The 22,394-nt window shown below is 40.8% G+C and overlaps 1 protein-coding gene across 1 annotated transcript in view; it reads right to left on the bottom strand.

The window, feature by feature from the left end:
- The window catches only part of CHCHD3 (coiled-coil-helix-coiled-coil-helix domain containing 3), a 273,184-nt gene extending 254,274 nt beyond the window's left edge, over window positions 1–18,910 (bottom strand). Inside the window, exons 1-2 of the mRNA XM_079786590.1 lie at window positions 18,667–18,910; window positions 6,026–6,113 (exon numbers count right to left, since the gene is read on the bottom strand). Coding sequence (XP_079642716.1) covers window positions 6,026–6,113; window positions 18,667–18,747 — 169 coding nt within the window. The 5' untranslated portion in view covers window positions 18,748–18,910. The remainder of the gene's footprint in view (window positions 1–6,025; window positions 6,114–18,666) is intronic.
- Between the last annotated feature and the right edge of the window lie 3,484 nt (window positions 18,911–22,394).

Genomic DNA, 22,394 nt, shown 5'->3' with positions numbered 1-22,394 from the left:
CCTCTGCCACTTCTCCCTCGATCATGTGGCCTCTGTCTTCCCTGCCTGCGCTTCCCAACTCATCCTGTGCATTATCCTTCCGAAGCCCACTGGTATCATTTCATCTTCCCTGCTCAGGAATTGTAGATTGTGCCCTACACTGCCTCAAACAGCTAAGGGCAACTTTTTTTTTTTTTTTTTTTTTTTGCTATAGGGCCAATGAAGGTCAAATAAAAATGCTTACGGGGATGCTTATTTTATTCATGAAAATTGTTTTATTTAGTATTGTGGTAGAAGCATATTCTTACCATTAGATTTGTTTGTTAAGTATAAAAATATCAATGAGAAATCAGCACTGCATTTGGGGCTATAAAAATGTCATTAAGCCCTGGTGGAGTTGGTTGGAACATTGTCCCCGTTGTGGATTCATTTCCTGGTCAGGACACATACCGAGGTTGGGAGGCAACTGAATGGTGTTTTTCTCTCACATTGACATTTCTTTCCCCCACCCCTCTCTCTCTAAAATCAATAAACATATCCTCGGGTGAGTATGAAAAAAAAAGTTATTAATATCTGAGTATATTTAAAAAGTAGCAATTAATGCAACTTTTTAAACTTGCATCCTAAAATTAAACAAACTTGCTCAGTAGCCACTGGGCCCCACAGTATAAAAGTAAGCTCCTTAACTTGCCCACCCTGCCCACCCATGAGAAACCTACATGCACTCTTTATCTGAATTAATCTGGTCTGTGTACCGCCTCTGCCAGGAACACAACACCCCCATCCCTCTTATCCTCAAGGTCTGGCTCAAGTCCCCTTTCCCTAATGGCCTGCCTGCCCCTGCTCTTGACCTTCTTCCTCTGAATCCCTAAAGCACTTGCTAGGTCTCTTATACATTTTATCTCACTTACATATTCATTAATCTACTCAAAAACATTAACTAAGCAGGTGAAGGGTACTACACTAGTCTTTATTTACTACATAGTAATGTTAAATATGCTTTCACCAAACAAATAGTTCTTGAAGTCAAAGACCACTGCGTGCTAATACTTGTTGACGGATGGAGAAAACAGCAGGAGTTCAATCATCCATTAAAGGTAGACTGTTTATGGATTTCTTTTTAAGAACAAACTACTAACTAGAGAATTTTATTTAAATCACACCTTTAAGTTGATAGTGTATATATTTCTTCCTTTTAGGAATTGTCAGGCAAATTACCTATTACAGCATACAAAAATAAGTGGAGAGTTGAGACACTGGTATCAACAAATTTTCAGATTATTAAAAGTTAGAAATCTTGATATTACCACTTCCTTCAGTTCTTGTTAACTCAAGTCAAAGGAACAAGCATAGCTTGTTTACAGTGAACTCTCCCTACAGCGTTATGTCTAGTGAACCTTAAAGAGCTGCTATGACCCAGCGATCCCACTTCTGGAAATATATCCTAAAAACCTGGAAACACTGACTTGAAATAATACATGCATCCCTATGTTCATTGCAGCAATATTTAAAATAGCCAAGATTTGGATGCAGCCCAAGTGCCCATCAGAAGATGAGTGGGTAATAAAGCTATGGTACATCTACACAATGGAATATCACTCGGCTTAAAAAAAAAGACGGATATCTTACCTTTTGTGACAGCATGGATGGACCTGGAGAGTATTACACTAAGTGAAATTCAGTCAAAGAAATACAAATACCATATGATTTCACTTATATTTGGAATCTAATGAACAAAATAAACTAACAAACAAAATAGAATCAGACTCATAAATACAGAGAACAGACTGACAGCTGCCAGACTCATAGATACAGGTTGACGGCTGTCACAGGGGAGGAGGGTTGTGGGCTGGGTGAAAAAAGAGAAGGGACCAAGCAAAACAAGAAAGACAAAAACTCACAGGCACAGACAACAGTATGGTGATTACCAGAGGGAAAGGGGGTGGGGGAAAGTAGAAGAGGGAGGAGACTTGACTCGGGGTGGTGAACACACAATACAATATACAGATGATGTATTATAGAATTGTACATCTGAAACCTATATAATTTTATTAACCAATGTCACCCCATAAATTCAATAAAAATTAAAAACAAGTAAGTAAAATCAAAAGATGGCAAGATGTTAATAAAAAGGTAAGAGTATAACTATGTGCGATGGCATACACTATGACAGCCAAAACAAAAAAAATTCCCTATTACAAAAGCAAACCAATATAGTTGAGATAACACAGTACACGGCAAAGAATCCAAGGCAGCAAGGACACAGTTAATTTCTTTAGAGCACATTCATTTATTAAAGTGGCATTACAATCTGCCATATGTCACACAGTATATTATTTTGCCTGAACATGCAAATACTTATTGCAACGAGTCATTGATCTGGTTCAAGGTTTGGCAAAAAATAGTTTCAGTAAACTCTTTAGAGTAACTCACTTTGTTACAGAATAACTTATATTCTTAAAACTATATATATGACAAAAGTTGATTCGTACATAATAAATTCTAGGAATCTCCCTCCATCAAATCCACTGCCCTACACTCACACATATGAATAGCCGAGGGCTGATATGAATTACAGTTATGTGAGGAAGAAAGCATTTTGATAAATATTAGAATTTCAATTCACATTTACTATATAATTCACTTGACACTGAAAAATGTAGGAAAGCTTAGTGACATTTTTATCAATGTATTTTTGTAGACTTGAAAAATTATTCTGTAACACATAAATTATACATCTCAAGAAATCTATTATTGAGTACTAATAAGACCCCCAAATGAGACAAACACTGAAGAGAACAAACTTTGAGACTTTCTACTGTTATACACATTTTTTTAATCTTAGGAAGAAGAAATCTTTCTTTATTAATTTGCACAATTGTAGTCTAATTGCATTCTTAACCTAAAGGCAAGATCAAAATAGCATGGCAAATCTTCATTCTTTTCTAGGGTTGGGTTGGAGAGGGTGAGAGAAATGTAAGTCAAAGAACCTGCACTATTAGTTTTGTTGAGTCTTTTTCACATGGTGCTGACAGAATTTATCTGACACATGAGGGTACACAGGTGTTCCCCAGCTACTCTGAGTCTAAGGAATCAATACCTCCAGCACACTTGTGACATGAGGTTAGGAAGCTGTGCTAAAGACTGAGGTGAAGACAGTATACCTGAGGGAAATCTTCTTTGGTGTTTCCACTCACCCACAATCCTGGGGGAGCTGGGATGTGAAAAAGACAGAAAACAAGATTCACAAACACACAGAGCCATCTAGCTCCATAACCTCAGTCACCACATCATTAAAACCATCCGATGAAGGTCACACTGCTGAGCACTGATGCAGTCTAGCCTAGAGCTGTGCAATCGAACTACCTGCGATGATGAAAATGCCGTGTACCTGCACTTGCCCAATATGGTAGCCACTAGCCACATGGGTTTACTGAGCACTGAAATGTGACAAGTGCAAGTGAGCAGCTGAAATTACTTTATTTCATTTTAACTAACTTTAATTTAAATCTTAAGGCCAGAGGTGACTAGTGGCTAGCATTTACAGTGCAGTTCTAGCCTGACCAACAGAACACAAGATGGTACTCAAAACGTGTTCAGTGCCCAGGCTGGTCATGAACCAAAGAGTTCATCAGTCATGTCAAACCTAGCAATGGGAAGGGGTGGATTCCTCAGTACAGCCAGATGATTACAATGCCAGGGTCATGCTCTGCAGGCCACACCATGAGCATTTACAGAAAGCCTCCCCACCCACATCCACTCTCTTAAAGGGTCAGATGAAGAAGCCAACCAAGAAGGAAAACACTTTCTCTCCTTCAACTCACTATTGAATGAAAAACCAATACAAAAAAAAAGCTATGAGCAACAATAATCACTTATAAATAGAAAGTTTTTTCCTGAACTCAAGCAGAACATCACTATAAGGCAGTTCTTTCCCTCCAACTAGTTTCTGTCACATCCCTTCTACAAAGGGAGCAAGGTGTCATTCAAATTACAATAAAACAGAGTGGTCAACATTTAACAGCATTTGCTCTGGAGTCTAACAGACTGAATTCAACTACCACCTCCACTGCTTACCAGCTGTGTGTCTGTAAGCAAGACAATCACTTCAAATTTCAATTTCCTTCTATGTAAAATAGGTTAATAACAGTACCTTCCCCATAGGGTTATAAGGACTAAATGAGATAAGATATATAGGTAAAAGACTTAGCAGAATAGCTGGCATGTAATAAACACTATTTAAATAATATTTATCAGTATTTCATTATCATCATCATCATCCTATCTCCTTAACACATTAAGTAAAAACAAAAAAAAAACAAAAAATCTACCTAGGACAAATTGTATTTCAGATTAAATCCCAATATTAACAATATCCATATATGAAGATGATGTTGGAAAAGCAGAAAAAGACAAGTCATGGTGTGCCTCAGAAGCCAAGGAAAGTAGTTCAAATTATATTCTGTGAACCACTGAGTTCCACCGCGGGGATGAGACATGAACTAGTTTTTTTAAAAGACTGCCAAGGCCTCTGTGTGCAAAAAAAAGCTTAAGGACACGAGAGAGGAAGCAGGAGGCCCATGAAGAGGCCTCTGCAGAAGACAGGTAAAGAGACGCTGGTTACCTGGACTGGAGCTGCGACAGTGGAGACAGGTGTGAAAGAACCTATTCAGCATGTTCTGGAGATGAGGTTGACAAGACAAGTTATGTCATAAGTAACAGAAGAAAAAGGATGAACCCCCAGTTGGGGGCTTGACTACCTGTACCGTTTACTGGGAAAGATAGAGAGCAGAAGCAACTGTGGAGAAGGAATAAAAAGGGGGGGGGGGGGCCCTTGGCTAGATTAAGGAGAAGATCTCCAAGTGGAGACTTCAAGTGGGTAGATGTCTAAGTTGAGTTGCATGGAGAGGTCAAGGCTAGGTGGAATTTGGGGAGTCACAGCATCTACATAATTATTCAAAAGGTGAGATTACTTAGTGGAAATCAGCAAAGGAGGCGAGACTAAGGATGCAAGTGAGGTGAGAGGAAAACCAGAGTGCAGCCCAGAAGCCAAAGAAGGGGTTTCCAGCAAGGAGGGAGAGGTCACGTTCTAGCCAACATTAATGAACTATGAAGGCTTCCTAATGCTCCCACTGAACAAGAAGTTTTAAAAGAGCAAGAACTATTTCTTTTCTATCTTGGTACCTTCTGCTGTAAATATATCAAAAGCTGAATTCATGGTTACGACTTAATGATTACGAAACGTGAATGGCATTTGGACAGTATCTCACTTTTCTCAATGTATTTCAGTCTGTAGCCGGATTTACCACACAACACCACTAATAAACACAGAAAATTCTCATTTAGTCCACATTAACCATCCTGACTATTTTCTCATTGCCACTTCACCAATAAACCACATGTCCTTTCATTGGATTGGGCAACAGGAACAGTGCCACACACAGCAGGTGCTCAATAAATATTAGCTGGATGAACAGACGGATCAGGTAGGAGAGAGGAAAGGAAAGAGAAATATTCACTTATCCTGCATGATCCACAGGTAAAATGAGGCTTAATAATCCCCTATGTATTTCATTTAACACTTTATTTTAATCAATAATTAAGACTGACTATAAAGAAATAGACTGTTTATAAACTTAGAAAATAAGTGTATTAGAAAATAAACTCATGGGAGATAGTTAACAATTTGGAAACAGTAAATCAATACTTTCTAAATTGATTTTTTAAAATAAATATTTACTATTCAATCTCTAATATCTCTGCAAGTAATCCACTTTACACACAAAAAAAGATAATGAACTAAACTTCCAAAGCCTAACAGAGGATTCAGTAGCTGGATGAGAAAAAAATTTCCAAAACACTGTTTGAAAGCAGATTCTTCTACTTTTAGTTCCAAACACTTTAAAAGAAACCCTGATATTCCCTAGAAAAAGCAGAACATCCAAATAACTAAAGAGAGACGTGCCAAAGATCTAGACTATCGAATGAATTTTTACAACTTCTAATTTAGCTACCAAAAAAATCTAATATTAAAATTCTGAAATACCTGAGGCACCATAAGCACCAGAATATCGGTGAGACTTCGAGCCTGATGGAGAAGTTTCCTTCATACGATCAATCACATTTTCCGAAAGCTGAAAAAGCAACATCAAAATAAAATCAATTATAAAAGAGCAAGAAAGAGAGCAGCACAATAGCATCCAAGTAATTTAATCATCCATATCAATATATAATGAATGGCCTAAAGAAATTAGGCTAAATCTAATAGCTATAAAACTAAAAGCAAGTAAGAACAGTTTTAAGATTTCAAGATGCACCCCACAGCACTACTTTTTATTTCTTCTAATGCACTGCTAATTGCTCATTATAAATAACTTCTCTTCATTTTATACTGTGCACTAAATGGTAACCTCTGAGAAAATGCAAGCCATCAGAACTCCTTCAACTCTCTTCCCCCAATCCTACAAATTAATGTATGCATGCAATGCGCCTTAGCTCCTTCCTTCCCTCCTGTCCCAAAGGAAATGGTCTGGTCCTCCCTCCTGTTCACACATCAGTCTTTCAACAGATTTTATTATGCACCAACTATGTGCATAATATGAGACTTTAGGTACTCAGCAATCACCAAGTTGCTTAACCTTTTGCCCTCGGATGTCGAGTGTGACTCGACATGGTTAGCATCGGTAGCAGCTCGATGAAAAAAGCAAGCAAGTGCAAAGGGTTAAAGTGGAGAAGAAACAGGAAATCATTGGGCATCCTATATAATAAAAGGCTAATATGAAAATTGACCGAAAGGCGGAATAACCGGTCGCTATGATGCACACTGACCACCAGGGGGCAGACATTCAACGCAGGAGCTGACCCCTGGTGGTCAGTGTGCTCCCACAGGGGGAGCGCTGCTCAGCCAGAAGCCAGGCTCACAGCCGACAAGCGCAGCGGCAGTGGTGTGAGACTCTCCCGCCTCCACAGCAGCCCTAAGGGTGTCCGACTGACGGCCCCCAAGGGCTCCTGGACTGTGAGAGGGCGCAGGCCGGACTGAGGGACCCTCCCTCCTCCAAGTGCACAAATCTCGTGCACCGGGTCTCTAGTTTAAATATAATATGAAGAGTGCTACTCAAGACAGATGGCCTGTGATGAAGTACTCAGAAAGCATAATGGGTGGGGCATCTAGGTAGGCTTTGGGAGTGGGGCTAGGCCAGGGGCTGGGAAGGCTGAATAGGAGTTAGGAAGAGGAGTAGGATCAGAGTACTTCAAGAGAAAGGAATAACAAATAAACAAATAGGCAGTTGGCAATAGGGCGGAAGCTCTGAGGAACACTTAGGTTTGAAGATTTGAGTCATCATCCCTCAGTTCTATCATATCATCCTTTTTCATTTTCTTTATAGCCCTTACCACTAGCTGATGCTTTCTTGTTTACAGCCTGCCTCTCACACTAGAAAGAAAGCTCCATGAAAGCAAGGATGTGGCTATCCTGTCTACTATGTTATCCCCAGAGCCTCAATAAGCCTGGTTAACTGAATAAATGGTTAAATAAATGAATGGAACAATATGAATGAATAAAAGAATGGCTGAAGCAGGAAGCTGGAGAGGGGGCTTATTGAGAGAAGATGGAAAGAGGATTAGGTTTTGAATACTCTTAGTAAGCCCTTCAAGTTAAGGAGTTTGAACTTGATCCCTGGGCAGACTGGGCACTACTGGAGGATTTAAGCAGGGTAATGACACAATCAGACTGACATTTTCAAAAGATCACTCTAGCTACAGTGTATAGAACAGATTGAACAAGGACAAGAACAGAAGCAGGAAGACCAATTAAGAAGCCATTAAGCATATGTCCACACAAAGACAAGCACAGGAATGCTCACAGCATCATTATTCATAATAGCAAGAGTGGAAACAAACAAATGTCCATCTACTGGTGAATGGATAAACAAAACATTATATATCCATACCATGGAATACGATTCAGCAATAAAAAGAAATGAAGTTCTGATATATGCCACAACATAGAAAAACCTAGAAAAGAATTAAAGTGAAGGAAGCCAGACACGAAAGGCCTCAGATCATATAATTCCATTTCTATGAACTACCCAGAAAAGGCAACTGGATTTAGTCAGAAAGTAGATAAATGATTGCCTAAGACTGGGGTGGGAGTGGGGATTAACTGTAAATGGGCATGAGACAGCTTACTGGGGTGAAGAAAATGTTCTAAAACTAAATTGTGGTGACAGCTACACAACTTTGTAAATTTTTTTTCACTTTTATTTTTTATTGTTTAAAGTATTATAAATAGTAGTATACATGTCTCCTTTTTTTCCCCATTGACCTTCCCCCGGCCTCCCCTAACCCCCAGCACATGCCCCCATCCTACCCCCCTCAGTGTCTTGCGTTCACAGGTTATGCTTATATGCATGCATACAAGTCCTTTGGTTGATCTCTTACCTCCCCCGCCCCAACCCTCCCCAGCCTTCCCGCTATAATTTACAACTCTGTAAATTTATTAGAAAGCGTTGTATACAGAAAACAGATAAATTATATAATAGGTAAATTATCTATATATCTATATATATAAAAGCCTAAGTGTCTGTTACAACTGAACAACCGGACAACCAGATGACCGGCTGGTAGCTATGACACACACTATCCACTGGGGGCAGACACTCAATGCAGGAGCTGCTCCCTGGTGGTCAGTGGGTTCCCACAGCCAACCTCCCCCAGCCGGCCAACCTCCCACGGTCCCTCCCCCACCCCCGCTCCTGGCCGGCCAGCCCCAATCAGCCCCAATCAGGACTGGGCGAGATGGCCCTGATCAGCCCGATCGCTGGCCAGGCCGAGGGATCTCCCCCCCCCCCCCCCCCCCCCGCCCGACCCCGTGCACAAATTCTTGACCGGGCCTCTAGTACAGTGATGGGCAACCTTTTGAGCTTGGTGTGTCAAACTTCGCCAAAAAACTGAGCATAACTCGGGTAGTGTGTCACTTTGAGGAAAAAACATTATTTCGCAAATGTTTCATCCTCAGGAGCAGCAAATGTTTCATTCTTGGCACGCGGCCGCTGAGGCGGCCGCGTGTCATCAGAAATGGCTATGCGTGTCAGTGCTGACACACGTGTCATAGGTTCGCCATCACTTCTCTAGTACCATGATAAAGTTGTTTTGGGGAAAAAAACTATTATGGCAATCCCACAAGAACACATCCAGAAGATATTTAGGATTCAGCACAGCTAACATTCACTGAGTGCTTACTGTGCGCCAGGCACTACCCTAAGCTAAGCACTTTACTCATAACAATACCGTAAGATAAGATACTTTTAGTACCTCCATTGTATAGATGAAGCACAGCCAGGTTAAATAACTTGCCCTGGGTTTTACAGCTTACTAGTAGTGAAACCAGGATTTAAACCCAGAAATCCTGAATCTCAAGGTCACACTCAGGAACCCCGTTTCATGCCAGACTCAGTGTCTGAATAGATGTGGGAGTGAAGCAGAAGTCACCAAGCATGAAACCCAGGGTTCTGGGTCAAGTAAATGGGTGATCCCCTCCTGAACCCTCAAAGACCTGCTTCCAATTTCCCTTCCCTAACCCAATACAGCAGTGAAAGTGTCCTGGTAAAAGTCACCACTGGCCAAACAAATAAACTTTATGCTTATGTTTCTACTTAAAAAATCTTTTATATTTCTATTTATAAAGCACTTAATTTATGTGGGTTCCCTTTAGCATCTAACACCTTTGGTAACTCCCTCTTCTGGAAACCCCTCCCCAGGCTTTTCTGGCATCCCACTGCCTGGCTGTCCTAGGACTCTGGCCACATCTTCTCTCTTTTGCGGGCATCCTCTCCCCTGCCTCCCCTTAGATGCTAGAGGGCCCACACCCTGTTCTTTGCCTTTATTTTCTTCTCACTCTAGTGCTCTTGCTGGTGCTCTCATCCACTCCCTTTACTTTTAACTGTTATTGATAATGAATGAGTTCTAAATCCATTATCTCCAGCCAAGACCTGTATCCCAAAAGCCAAACCTATACTGTACATTGAATTGCCTTAGGGCACCTCCCCTTCAGACTACAAGCAGTCAAACTGAACATGTCCCAAATTGAATTGGTGCTCGCCAAAAATCTCCTCTTGCATTCCTAATCTCATCAAGGAGACCACCTCCATAGAATTTCCTAAATCAAAACGTAGGATAGTCCGAGACTCTTCTCTCCCGCTGATTCTTAGCCATGACTTTCTAAGCCCCTAAATATTTAATGAATCCATCATCTCCTCTCCAATCTCATGTCCCTTGCTCTAATTCATGGCACCATCGATAATCCTCCTAAAATACAAACCTGATTACATAACTCCCTGCTTCAAATCCTGCAAGTTACCTTCTATCAACAGAAAATTCCAAATTCTTTGCATGGTGTTGAAGACTTCTTCATCATCTAGTTTTATGGCCTAACTCTCCAACCTCAACTTCCATAGCTTTTCCCTTAATACTTCAAACCCTGTTCTCCACCCATACTGGCTTCTTGTTTATTGCCATCTCTTTGCCTTTACACACACCTACCTGCCTTTGCCCCTCCCTGGCACCTTGGAAGGGAATCACCATTCAAAAATCCAGTTCAAGCATCCCAACACCTTCTCTCACCACAGTTCCCCATTCCAGCCCAACACTGCCTAAACGAAGCTACCTTCCCTGTGCCCACCTTGCACAAATCTCCAACAGGCGTTTCCACAAAATTGTGAGTTCCTATATATTATGTTCACTAGGCCAAGCACTAATTGAGGCCCTTGGGATACATCAGTGAACAAAATAGTTTCTACCTAAACAGTTATTTACAACTCAGGAACTAAACCAGAATGATGGTGGGACAATAAAGGAAGAGACCACAGCTCAAAAGCTGTGATCCCTGAAGGAAAACCCCATGACTCCTTCCCTGGGAGAGAAGTTAGAAAGGAGAGCGCCAGGGGACTTGCTATTTGAAGATGCCAGGGCTAAGTGCATCTTTTCCAACAACTGAAAGCCACTGAGACTGCTGCTGAAACTCTCCTGCAAAGCTGAAATGCATCTTAGGAAAAACCCTTTAAGACTGACTCCAGTCCTCACAATTTAAGATGAGAAAGAGAGATCCTGAGTAACGTCCAGTTATGAGTAACATCAGAACCACAAGCAGTAACCCCCCAACCTCTACTTCAGTGCTTTTTCCACTATTAAACAACACACTCCTTCAAGCCCACATGATAAAATAAAAATATTATCACTTCCTCTCAAGGAGATAAAATAAACCTCAAGTTTTAGAGTCATAAAGCTAGTTTAATTGCTATATCATGTACTATATAATATATATTATACTAATATAGTATGCTACACAATTATGTTTATAGTATATATGTATTTATAGTATATATTACAATACTATGTGTTATGTACAATATATAATACCTATACTACATATGTACAATATATACTATATACAATATACAATATATACTATATACTACAATATACAATATATACTATAAACTACATATCTAATATAGTTTGTGTTTAAAGCTAATATGACAAATATAATTTTATCTTTGAATTTATATATCTCAGGTGAAAGTCAAACAACTACAACTACACTATAAATGTGTATATATATATGTGTGTGTGTGTGTGTGTGTATATATATATATATATATATATATATATTTATATAGATGTGTGTGTGTGTGTGTGTGTGTGTGTGTGTATAGTTAACCTAATCAGAGGTGCATGTGCTTGCTAAAAATCAAGCACTAGCTATATACCCTCACCTGTATTGGAAACAGGCCACCATAGTTCTAAATACCACTTCATCTTCATCTCACCAAAATCCAAGCCTTGCCATTGTCTATTGCTACTTTCAAAATGAATGCTACAAAAAAATCCTCCAACCCCCAAATCAGCCTCAAAAGGATCATCCTTTAAGAGTAAAATAAAAAGCTTGCCCAGAACAGAGGAAAAAACACTGGCCACCTACTAGCTACAACCAGCCTAGGGAGGCACCTCAATGGGCCTCACTGTCCTCTTCTGAAAACTGGAAATAATGCCAACGTCTGCAATTACAGGAAGGGTGACAGGTGCATAGCAAACTCTAATGTGCTCCACAAATATTTGGTAATTACCAATACAGCTCCGGTCACTGGGACTTCAACTGAACCTGCATCTTGGTTTCCTCTCATCCGCTCAGCCTGAGTGTGTTCTGAGCTCCTGCTCCATGCGGTACAGAAGAAAAGGCCGCTAGCCATTGCATTGAGTCCTGGGACAGCATAGAACGTGCTAATTGTTCCCTATCTATGCTCTCTGGGTAGTAAACGTGCAATGTCTCTTTCGACCTAATCACTAATTATTTCTTGTTTTTATTTTTGCCAAAAATAAAGTGTTTACTTAAATGTCAAATTCAGAACATTTCCCACTCTGGTCTTTGGTTATGTTTTTTAAGTAAATTTATAAGCAGGTCCTCCAAAGGAGCACACTTCATTTTTTGAGTTGATAAACACGCTGTAGGGTTGCCTTATTGAGAGTCAACCTCTTTTTTGTTGTTACTGTTCTTAAAATCATTCCTAAGTGCATTCTCAGGCCCTTCCCCGGGAGCACCAATGGCAACCTTCCACTGACTTACCCTCTCCCCAGTCCACGCACAGCTTCGTGGATACAAGCAAGAGCCATGTTATCCTTTGGATCTCAAGTTAATACCTGCTGAGCTGACCTTCCAGACCCGCACACTCACCTGCTCCCCTCTGTGGACTGTGGTACTCACTGTGAAGCAGCTGCCAAGATTTAGAGATGCTAGCCAGGGTTATACACACAACATGTAGCTACAGAACAGCTCTTCTTTCTGATTGAAACTGACCCAAAATGGAGGTCAAAAGTACAACATAAGCTTCTGCAAGAGCCAGATAAGCAGCTTCTGTATGAGATGCAACTTCTTCAGGAAACAGCTTTCCTTACAGAGTACTTTTCCTAAAGGTCAACAGCTACTATACCTGGTTTCCAGACATCTCTGGAATCTCCATCAAGGCAAATACCAAGTGGGACTTACAGAAATTGTTTGTAGCAAAGAATGGTGAAATAACCAAGATATAGTCATACACACATTCATGCTAGAATTATGCTCTGGGGCCCATGGATTCAGGAGTCTATGGATTAATTCCTCAACTGTATGCAAAACTGTCTGCTTATTGCATTGTTCAGGGCAGCGTCCCAGCTTACAGATGTACAGCAGTCCATGAATGAACAGGAGTTAGGAACCACTGGTCTAATGTAGGGAGAAGAGAAGCAGGCCTGCCAGGAGAGCAGAATTCCGTCCCCTGACTTTGGTTACCCACCCTGTTCTCTATTGCTCCTGGAAACAAATCTAAGTAAATGGGGCTGGCCAATTTTTGGTTTGTACTGCTCACCACACCATGTGCTCCAGAGAAGAGGAAAATACGTGTATCTTCTATAGACTCCGCACTCATCTCTTCCCACCCACCTGGGCTGTTCTTATCAAAAATTAGCACAAATACACCACCCACCAACCCATAATCCAATATTTCTCAGGAACAGGAGACTGGATGGGATAGATAAAAATAAAGTATTTCTACTTCCAAGGAACAGAGCAAAAGGAGAAAGAGACTCCTTTTAAGTTGCCATTCTCTAAGATGGAGAGTTAGAACCACATGAGGCAGAACCATTCAAACCCTCACCTCTACAATAGTTTTTCTCATCTTCTTCCAGATGTCTTATCAAATTGATTAAAGGACTCAGACCCATTTTCTCACTTGATCTTCCTTCCATGCAGCATAGGTCATTTTCTGTGAGAGTACTGGTTTTCTTTACAATTACCATTTTAAGACATAGGCTCCCAAAATTGCCGTTATTTTTTGTGAGAAATTACTCCCAAATACTTACTTATGGGCATGGGGGGAGGAGAAATGCCATTTGTATAATGTAATTTTCAGCTTATGTTTGTAGTTTGTAATTTTTAGCTTAGGTGTGTAGTTTGTAAGTTGTATTTCTTTGTATTTGTTATTAGTGGGAACTATGAACTTCTACAGTCTGTATAAAATCCAGAAAGCTGAGCATGGTACAATGCCCAAGAGACTCATGGAAAGGAACCAATCATCCACCAGTTAACTGATTACCGGGACAACACCCCTTAACACTCCCAATGACTGACTGGATTTGCAGCCTCTATTAATGTACTCTCTCCAGGAGCCTCAACAACATCCCACATGAAATAACCTCCTCATTAGAGGCTCTCCACAGCCAGGGCTTCCCAAAGCACTAGTTGTGTCCCATGTAAGTAGGCAGAGTACCGGCTCCTGTGAATCTCAGCTTGCAACTTCAAGGCCAGGTGCAGAGATTAGCTTATGCCTGGAAAGCACGATAAATATTAGTTTGAAAGTGATACTCATTGAAGTTGACATTTGCTCTGGAAGGGTTCACTCACAGCTCTGATGTTTCCGATAAACTTGTGAAAGCCTGAGTAGAGGCACACTTGCCAAGCAGGCCCAGCAGGTGCTCAGAAAAATCCGATTAAACACATGCAATATAATAAAAATGCTTGGTCTTTCTTATCACCAGAAATTTATTTTAGACTTGGAGAGGAGGGCAAGGCAGGAGGGTGGCCTTTCATCCAACCTCTAAGTTATTTCAGATTCAAAGTTAGAATCAGGTGTAAGAATACAGGTTATTTTATGAAGTGTGAGGAAAGCTATCAATTACTAAGGATAAAGGAAGAAAAAACAAGACCTCATAAATACCATGAAAATAACACCTGATAGGTGAGAAGAAACTTTAAACCTAAAATTATAAGTAGGTCCTTTAATTGCTAGCTATTGAAGCAAGAAAACTCTAGGAAACATGATCTATTAATAAATGCAGCCTAGCCTTGGCCAGTGTGGTTCAGTTGGCTGAGCATCATCCTGTACACCAAATGGTCTCCAGTTTGATTCCTGGTCAGGGCACATGCCCAGATTGCAGGTTCGATCCCCGGTTGGTCGGGGTGCATACAGGAGGCAACAGATAGATGTTTTTCTCTCACATTGATGTTTCTGTCTCTCCCTCCCCACTACCTTCCTCTCTAAGGAAAAATATATATATATATCAATAAAAACGTATTTTAAAATAACTAAACACAGCCTATTACCCAAAGCCTCCTGTTGCTTACTAAATGTTACTCTTTGTATATTACGATAAATGAAGATGAAATTAGTATCCTTATCAGTGGAACACAGAATTGGTTTTCCTGCAGTGACAGAGTCTGTTGAACTGTTGGTACACTCTCATTTCTTATGAGTGTTGACATAAATGTTTGACAATTGGGCAAATTTGGAAAGTTTTCTTCAGCCAAGTTGAACTAACCTATCTTCAATTCAACAGTGAAGTTTGGGCCTCATCAGCACCACGTTTCCATCACCTAAAAACAGTGGCACGCTTATAAAACTGCCATTGTTCCTTATCCTTCCCCATTCCTCCGGGAGAGGAGATGACTGTTTCAAGCTAAGTATAATACAACTAGCTGAACACATCTAAAAACACCGAGACAACCATCACACAGGCAATCAGTTGCAGAACTCGGACTCCCATTTCCCAGACCACACCTCTTCAGGTATGCCTGTGGGAGCACAATATATTCTTACTTTTACCTATTATCTTAAGTTCATATAAGTTTCCTTATCCAGCCTCTGATCAGCTCTCGTTACAGCTACTATTCACGTAAGTACTAAACGCTCTCAGAGTACTAGACACTGTGCTAGATGCTTACATACATTATGTCCAATTCTCACAAGCAGTGCTGGACACCTCAGTATCACAAGTAGGCTGCATTATCCAGATAGACTGAGCAGGGGAACACATCAAAAGTGGCCTGTCCAGGGCCACACAGCGAAGTGAGAGGCAGAGCTAGGGCCAAACCCAGGTCTGCCTGGTTCTGAAGCCCATGCTCTTTCCACAAAACCACCCAGCACTGCCAAAGAATCCTAGAAGATTAGGTGTGGAAGGAACCCTATTTGACAGCTGCCTTTCATTAAAAATCCACGACGTGCCATGTGCTCTCCATACCTTACCTCATCTTCTTACCATAATCGAGTAGTGCTGGTTCAGGATAATGAAATATGAACAAATATGAGACTGGTCCAAGGCTGTAGGTTGGTAAACGCCTAATATGAGATTTAAACTGAGGTATATTTAATTCCAAGTTGGTGTTCTTTTGACCAAGACCTCGAAAAATATCGCAGTGGCCCCTTAAGACTCAACAATTCAACAGCATGCCATTTTTACAGGAAACTGCAATGGGCTGAGTGCGGCCACAAGAAACTTACGGTGCCACTAAACTCACAGGATTTCAAAACTGGAAAAGATGAGAGAGCTTAGTGCGGTCCTCAAGCCCCATCATTTTTCAGATGAGAAAACTGAAGGTCAGAGAGATTGCAAATCATCCTTGAAAAAAGGATTTGAAGCAACAGGGAGAACACTGAAAGAGCATTCCAGGTGAAGGGTATATACCAGGGGTCCTCAAACTATTTAAACAGGGGGCCAGTTCACTGTCCCTCAGACCGTTGGAAGGCCGGACTATAGTTTAAAAAAAAAACTATGAACAAATTCCTATGCACACTGCTAAGTCGGCTGCTAAGCAGGACAGGCAGCGGCGGCAAAAACACCTGGCGGGCCGGATCAATGTCCTCGGCGGGCCGCATGTGGCCCGCGGGCGGTAGTTTGAGGACCCCTGGTATATACTGAAGAAAAGAAAGCACAGAAGTCAAATGAGCATGGTGTGTGCTTGAAGCAGAACAACAGATAACACGTACTCTGTAAGAAAAAATAAATAAGACACCTCCATTAAGTTGAGTGCCCAAAGGAAATAGCTCCTTTTGAGTAAAAAAAAAAAAAAATAAGTTTAAAAATAAAAGGCTTTTTTAGTCAATCTTCCCATTTTGACCTAACGCCTATCCCTACTATCACACTTATTTAACTTTATCTAATATTTGACATGAATCTCTGTGCTGTGGCCAAATTCTCCTTTGATTTTGTTTGTTGCCATTACCGTGTCTGTACTGGAGTATGTGAACATGGACTTATACAGTGTCTTCTCACCCAAAACTTACTTGGCTTTTCCTTGCTTTTTATTTCTTTTCCTCCCTTTGGTTTAGAACACTCAATGCCTAATGGCAAGATTCAACAAATCTCTGCATAAAACTCAGAGTTTACAGTAATTGTTATTTTACTCCAAAGGGTACCAACTAAACCACAAAAAGCTCAAAGAATGCAGCCTCCGACATCTTATTTTAAAATGTGGTCCTGCCATTAATTAATATGCTATAAAGAAATGCTGGTCACAGACCAAAAATTGAGTTCAACAGTCTGAGTTTCTGTAAAGAAGACTTTAATAAATTCTTCTCAAGGTAACAGTTTCAGAGTAAAAAGTTTTTAAACACTTTAAAGTACTCAGTAAGTTTTATTTCCTCATAACAAATGCTAAAAGTAATTAACACATATAGTTCACTTAAGCTGGGTGTGTAATAACAGAGGAAGAAAAGTAAAAACTATTATAAAACTCTCTGATGTCAAAGTGCTTCATTTACTGGAGTCAGGCAGACGTCCAAAAATGTGAGGCTCCAAGTTCAGGTACAGGGGAGAAGTTAGTGCTGGGATACTGACACCCTGGAGAAAAATCAAGTTTTCAGCTTATGTAGCAAGCACATGGCTGTGGGCATTTAAAAATTCTCTACAACCCTAACTGGTTTGGCTCAGTGGATAGAGCGTCGGCCTGCAGACTGAAGGGTCCCGGGTTCGATTCCGGTCAGGGGCATGTACCTTGGTTGCGGGCACATCCCCTTTGGGGGGTGAGCGGGAGGCAGCTGATGAATGTTTCTCTCCCATCGATGTTTCTGACTCTCTGTCCCTCTCCCTTTCTCTCTGTAGAAAATCAATAAAATATAGTTTAAAAATAAAATTCTCTACAATGTCTGGGTGGAAACTGACTGCTTTACTTCCAGTGGTCTGACAAACTGCAATCCTATCTCAAGCCCTATCAGGATGGCAGGCACCAGTCCTGAAGCAACTGGGCCTCGTCCAGACCTAAGGCGTGACAGGCCACAGAGGAGGTGCCTTAGAAAGACGAGATGTCAAGTGAAACTGAAGGAGGGAGAAGCCAGAAGTCACCGGGGGCCAAAAAAAGTCTATGATGGATGGGTGTGTGGGTGTGTAAGTGTTGGGAAAATGGGTGGTCTGAGATAAAGAGTGCTACATGACAGAACAAATAAAGGGTTCCTTAAAATGCCACTCCGTCCCAAAAGAGGTAATGTGGGCAGTGCAAAAGCAAGGTTTGGGTCCTGAACCCAGGAGAAATAAGACAAGCCCCATTTCACAGATGGGTACAGTGAGGCAGGGGTTTCGAATTAAGTCCCACAAGGAGTGAGTAAACACTATACTGTAAGCCTCGGGAGGATCTAAATCAACCTGGCTCTCCCCACCCACCCACCCACCAACCCAGCGGTGCTCGGCACTTGGCACACAACCAGATCACAGCTCTGAATGAAGGTCCCAAGTCTTGAAACTTCAAGCTTCTTTGCAGAAAACTCGGCTTCGGACCGGACAACACTGGGGGCCAGGACGAGGGGAACCAGGCTGCGCGGGTCGCGGGAAGGTCGGAGGTTTGGGGTCCAAGTCCGCGTACTGGCCCTCCGCCCGCCCACTGTCACTCACCCGGATGCCCTTCACCACGGTGATGTTCTCATTCTCGTCCGCCTCGAAGGTGACCCGGCGTGTGCTGGAGGCCCCGCCCATGGCTTCTTCTGTCCCTGCAGAGTCCTAGCGCGGACCCCCGAGCACTTCAGCCCCCACGCGCACACACGCGCGTGGACGTACCCGGACGCTTGCCTCGCGCGGCGGGAGCAAGGCCACGACCCCAAGAAGCAAGGAGAAGGCGCCGGTCCTCAGCTCCCACCTCCTCCGGTCACGCTCCACAACGAAATGCCTCCGGTTGGTGGGAGATACAAACGGCCCGCCTCTACTCTACGGGGACACCTGGATTGGTTGTTCCAGACCCGGATGCTATGGCAACAGGTGGTGTTTGACAAGGTTTCCGGAGCCCCTGGGTATAGTGGGAATTGTAGTCTCGCTCTGGCGCCAGGGGTGCTGGGACAACTCGCCGTAATCTGGAGAGTGCACGGGGAGTGTGGCATTCTGGGAGTTGTGGTCTTCACTGGCCCAAAGGCTTCTAACGGGGCAGCAACTTCCCGGGAAGTTCATTCTTCTATTAGTAACTACTGTCAACATAAGAAACATCCAAACCTGTAGGAATTTTTATGACCTTATTTGAGCCAAACTGACGACAGTCGCTGGGAAGCAAAATCTCAACAGATTGAGGACATGCTCAGGAGAATGACATTTTTGCAGTTTATTTTATACATTATAATCAAAGAAGGAGGTGTAAGGAGGGTACATGAAATTCATTAGTGGTAGATTAGGGAGGTGGGAGAAAGCAAAGAGAGGAAATCTCTGGGTCTAGATAATGAGTCAAATGAAGAAATAAATACTTCTTTTCATTAGTGCATACAGGATAGTTAACAGCTTTTACAGCACATAGAGATGGTATCAGGGAACAAGGTAACAATGAGGGGTTCTGTGATCTCCTGCTATGATGGGAGATTGTGCCCTTAGAGGTCTGGAAAAGAGGGGGATTACACTAACATTCCAAAGGTATGTTATCCTAGATGCAAAAAGACAATAGACAGGCTCAGTTAAGGTAAAGATTTACCTTTGTCAAGGAAGATACTGGCCTATGACATGACTATCTATCGTGACTCGATTTTAGTCAAGAAGATTTACTTTCAGGCCATCTTATGTGGTTACTTGAAGTCCCTGAGTTTGTGAAGTCCACCATGCAGGCCTCCCATGAGATATCAGGTTTACTACATGTCCCACATTACTATCTTCAGTACCTTTCAACATTAAAAAGCAGTCAGCCACAACACAGCATGGCATCCTCTTCTTCCAAAGATATCACAAAAAAGGCAGTAACATTTTAGATCTCCAATTATGCTCTGGTTTATTACTCCTGGAGTCTGTAGGACAGAGACTGTTTTTTCATCTCTGTATTCCTAATCAGTAGCAGTGTATTGAATTCATTATTGCACATCATCATTTTGTTATTTTCAACATACATGTATGCAAATTGTATTATGCTCCTTTGCAGTTTTGAGACGACATCCTATTTTCTACAGGTTCTCAAGTTGTACAATATGTTTTAACCTTTGTTCTACTCTACAGGGAAGTAAAAATCCCAGCAATGGTGTCTTTTGTTTCTTTTAGGACCTGCCCTCCACAAACAACACCCTTTACACTTATTACCCCAATAGTACAGCACTTCTTGGAGGTTCTACATAAAACAGGTGCCCTGAAATTCTTACCAAAATAATCAATTACAAAGAAAAGAGTTCCTTGGGGAATACAGAGACAAAGGAACCACTTACTATATTTAAATATATTTATTTCCTTATAATATTAAATGTGTTCATTCAACCAAATGCATATGATGAAGTCTAACCATGAATTATAATGTGGTGCCTTCACTTTGACACAGAAACATGTAAATGGTCTTATCAAGTAATCTAAAAATACTTTAGATATGCAATACAGTATTTTTAACTATAGTGGATCTTGAAAGTCCTCATCATAAGAAAAAAAATGAAACAATGTATGGGGACAGATGTTATCTAGATTTATTGTGGTGATCATTTCACAATATATACAAGTATGGACTCATGATGCTGTACACCTGAAATTAATGTGGTATATGTCAATTATACATCAATTTAAAATAAAATAAATAAAAATACCTTAGGCCTTGGTGTGGCTCAGTTGGTTGAGCATCTTCCTGTGCACTCACAGGTCACCATTTGGATTCCTGGTCAGGGCATATATCTGATTTTCGGGCTTGATCCCCAGTTGGGATGCATGTAGGGATGGGGAGAGGGAAGTTGACTGATGTTCCTCTTTCTCTCCACCTCTCTCTTCCTCTCTCTCAAAAAAATCAATAAATACATATTTTTTAAAATTACTTTAGAATTCATAATCTACTGCAACCAACAAAGAACCCTTCTGAATTTAAAAAAAGAAGATATGTCTTCTTATAAAAAATGCCTAATATAACAATATTGTTTTATCAGTTTCAAAGTCAGGCCATGCCTACAGCCCCTCCTAAAGAAAACATCTTGCAATACCCAGAACCTATACTCTCTCTGACCACAGCTTATCCATGATCCTCTGACCCAAAGGCAGCATTTATTGGCCAGAGAGCTATGAGCTAGAATGCAAACTTTGCCCAAACAAAAATAATAGCTAACACTTTAGCCAATCTGAGTCTCTAGGTATTTTTCCCTTTTTCTGTATCTCTACTTAAACTAGAAAATTCAGAACATACAAAAAGATAGGAAACAGAGAAGCTATGATACTGACTCAGAAACATGAGGCATTGTAGGAAACTAAAGATAGGTGGAAGCATAAACTATAAGAAGAATAAAATACTTCCATTAGAAAATAAGTAATATTATCTCTATTTACAGATGATGTGTCATTAAAAATAGAAAAATCCCAAGAAATCCGCTAAAAAACTATTAAAGCTAATGAAAATAAGTTCAGCAAGGTGCAGGATACAAGATCAACATATAAGAATTGGTTGTATTTCTATATACTAGCAATTAACATGCCAAAATTAAACTAAGAAATTCCTTTGTGATAGCATAAAAGCAATTCAAATATCCATTAGCTGATGACTATATACACAAAATGTAGTATATCCAGACAATGGAACATTACTCAGCAATAAAAAAGAACAAAGTACTGACATATGCTAGAATATGGATGAACCTCAAGGATATTATGCAAAACAAAAAGAAGCCAGACACCAAAGTACACATATTATATGATTTCATTTAAATGAAATGTTCAGAATAGGCCAATCTATAGAAAATGAAAGTAGTTTAGGCTTGCCAAGGGCAGGAAGAGGGTGAGATGAGGAGTTACCCTAGTTGGCACAAGCTTTCTTTTTTTTTTTTTTTTTTTTTTGGTGGGGGGATAAAAAATGGTCTACAATTAGATTATGGTGATAATCAAATAACTGTAAATATACTAACACCTATTGAATTGCACACTTAAAATTAATGAACTTTTTGACATGCAAATTACATATCAATAAAGCTGTTGAGGAATGTATAGCTATCCAAACATGATAGAAATTAATTTATCATTTAATAAAGTCCAAAATAGGGTGCCTTTTTTTTTTTTTGAGGAAAAAGAAAGAAAAGAAAATGTGAGAAGTTTGAGGTGCTGAAAAATAATCCAGTGGAAAAGGAAACTAGAATAAAACAGACATTCACGAATTAGCATAGTCCTACAAGTCAAGGAGCACTGGAGTGAAAACCCACAGCTCC

Source organism: Cnephaeus nilssonii, assembly GCF_951640355.1.
Source record: "Cnephaeus nilssonii genome assembly, chromosome: 12".
NCBI lineage: Eukaryota > Metazoa > Chordata > Mammalia > Chiroptera > Vespertilionidae > Cnephaeus > Cnephaeus nilssonii.
This window is presented reverse-complemented; position numbering and strand designations above follow the sequence as displayed.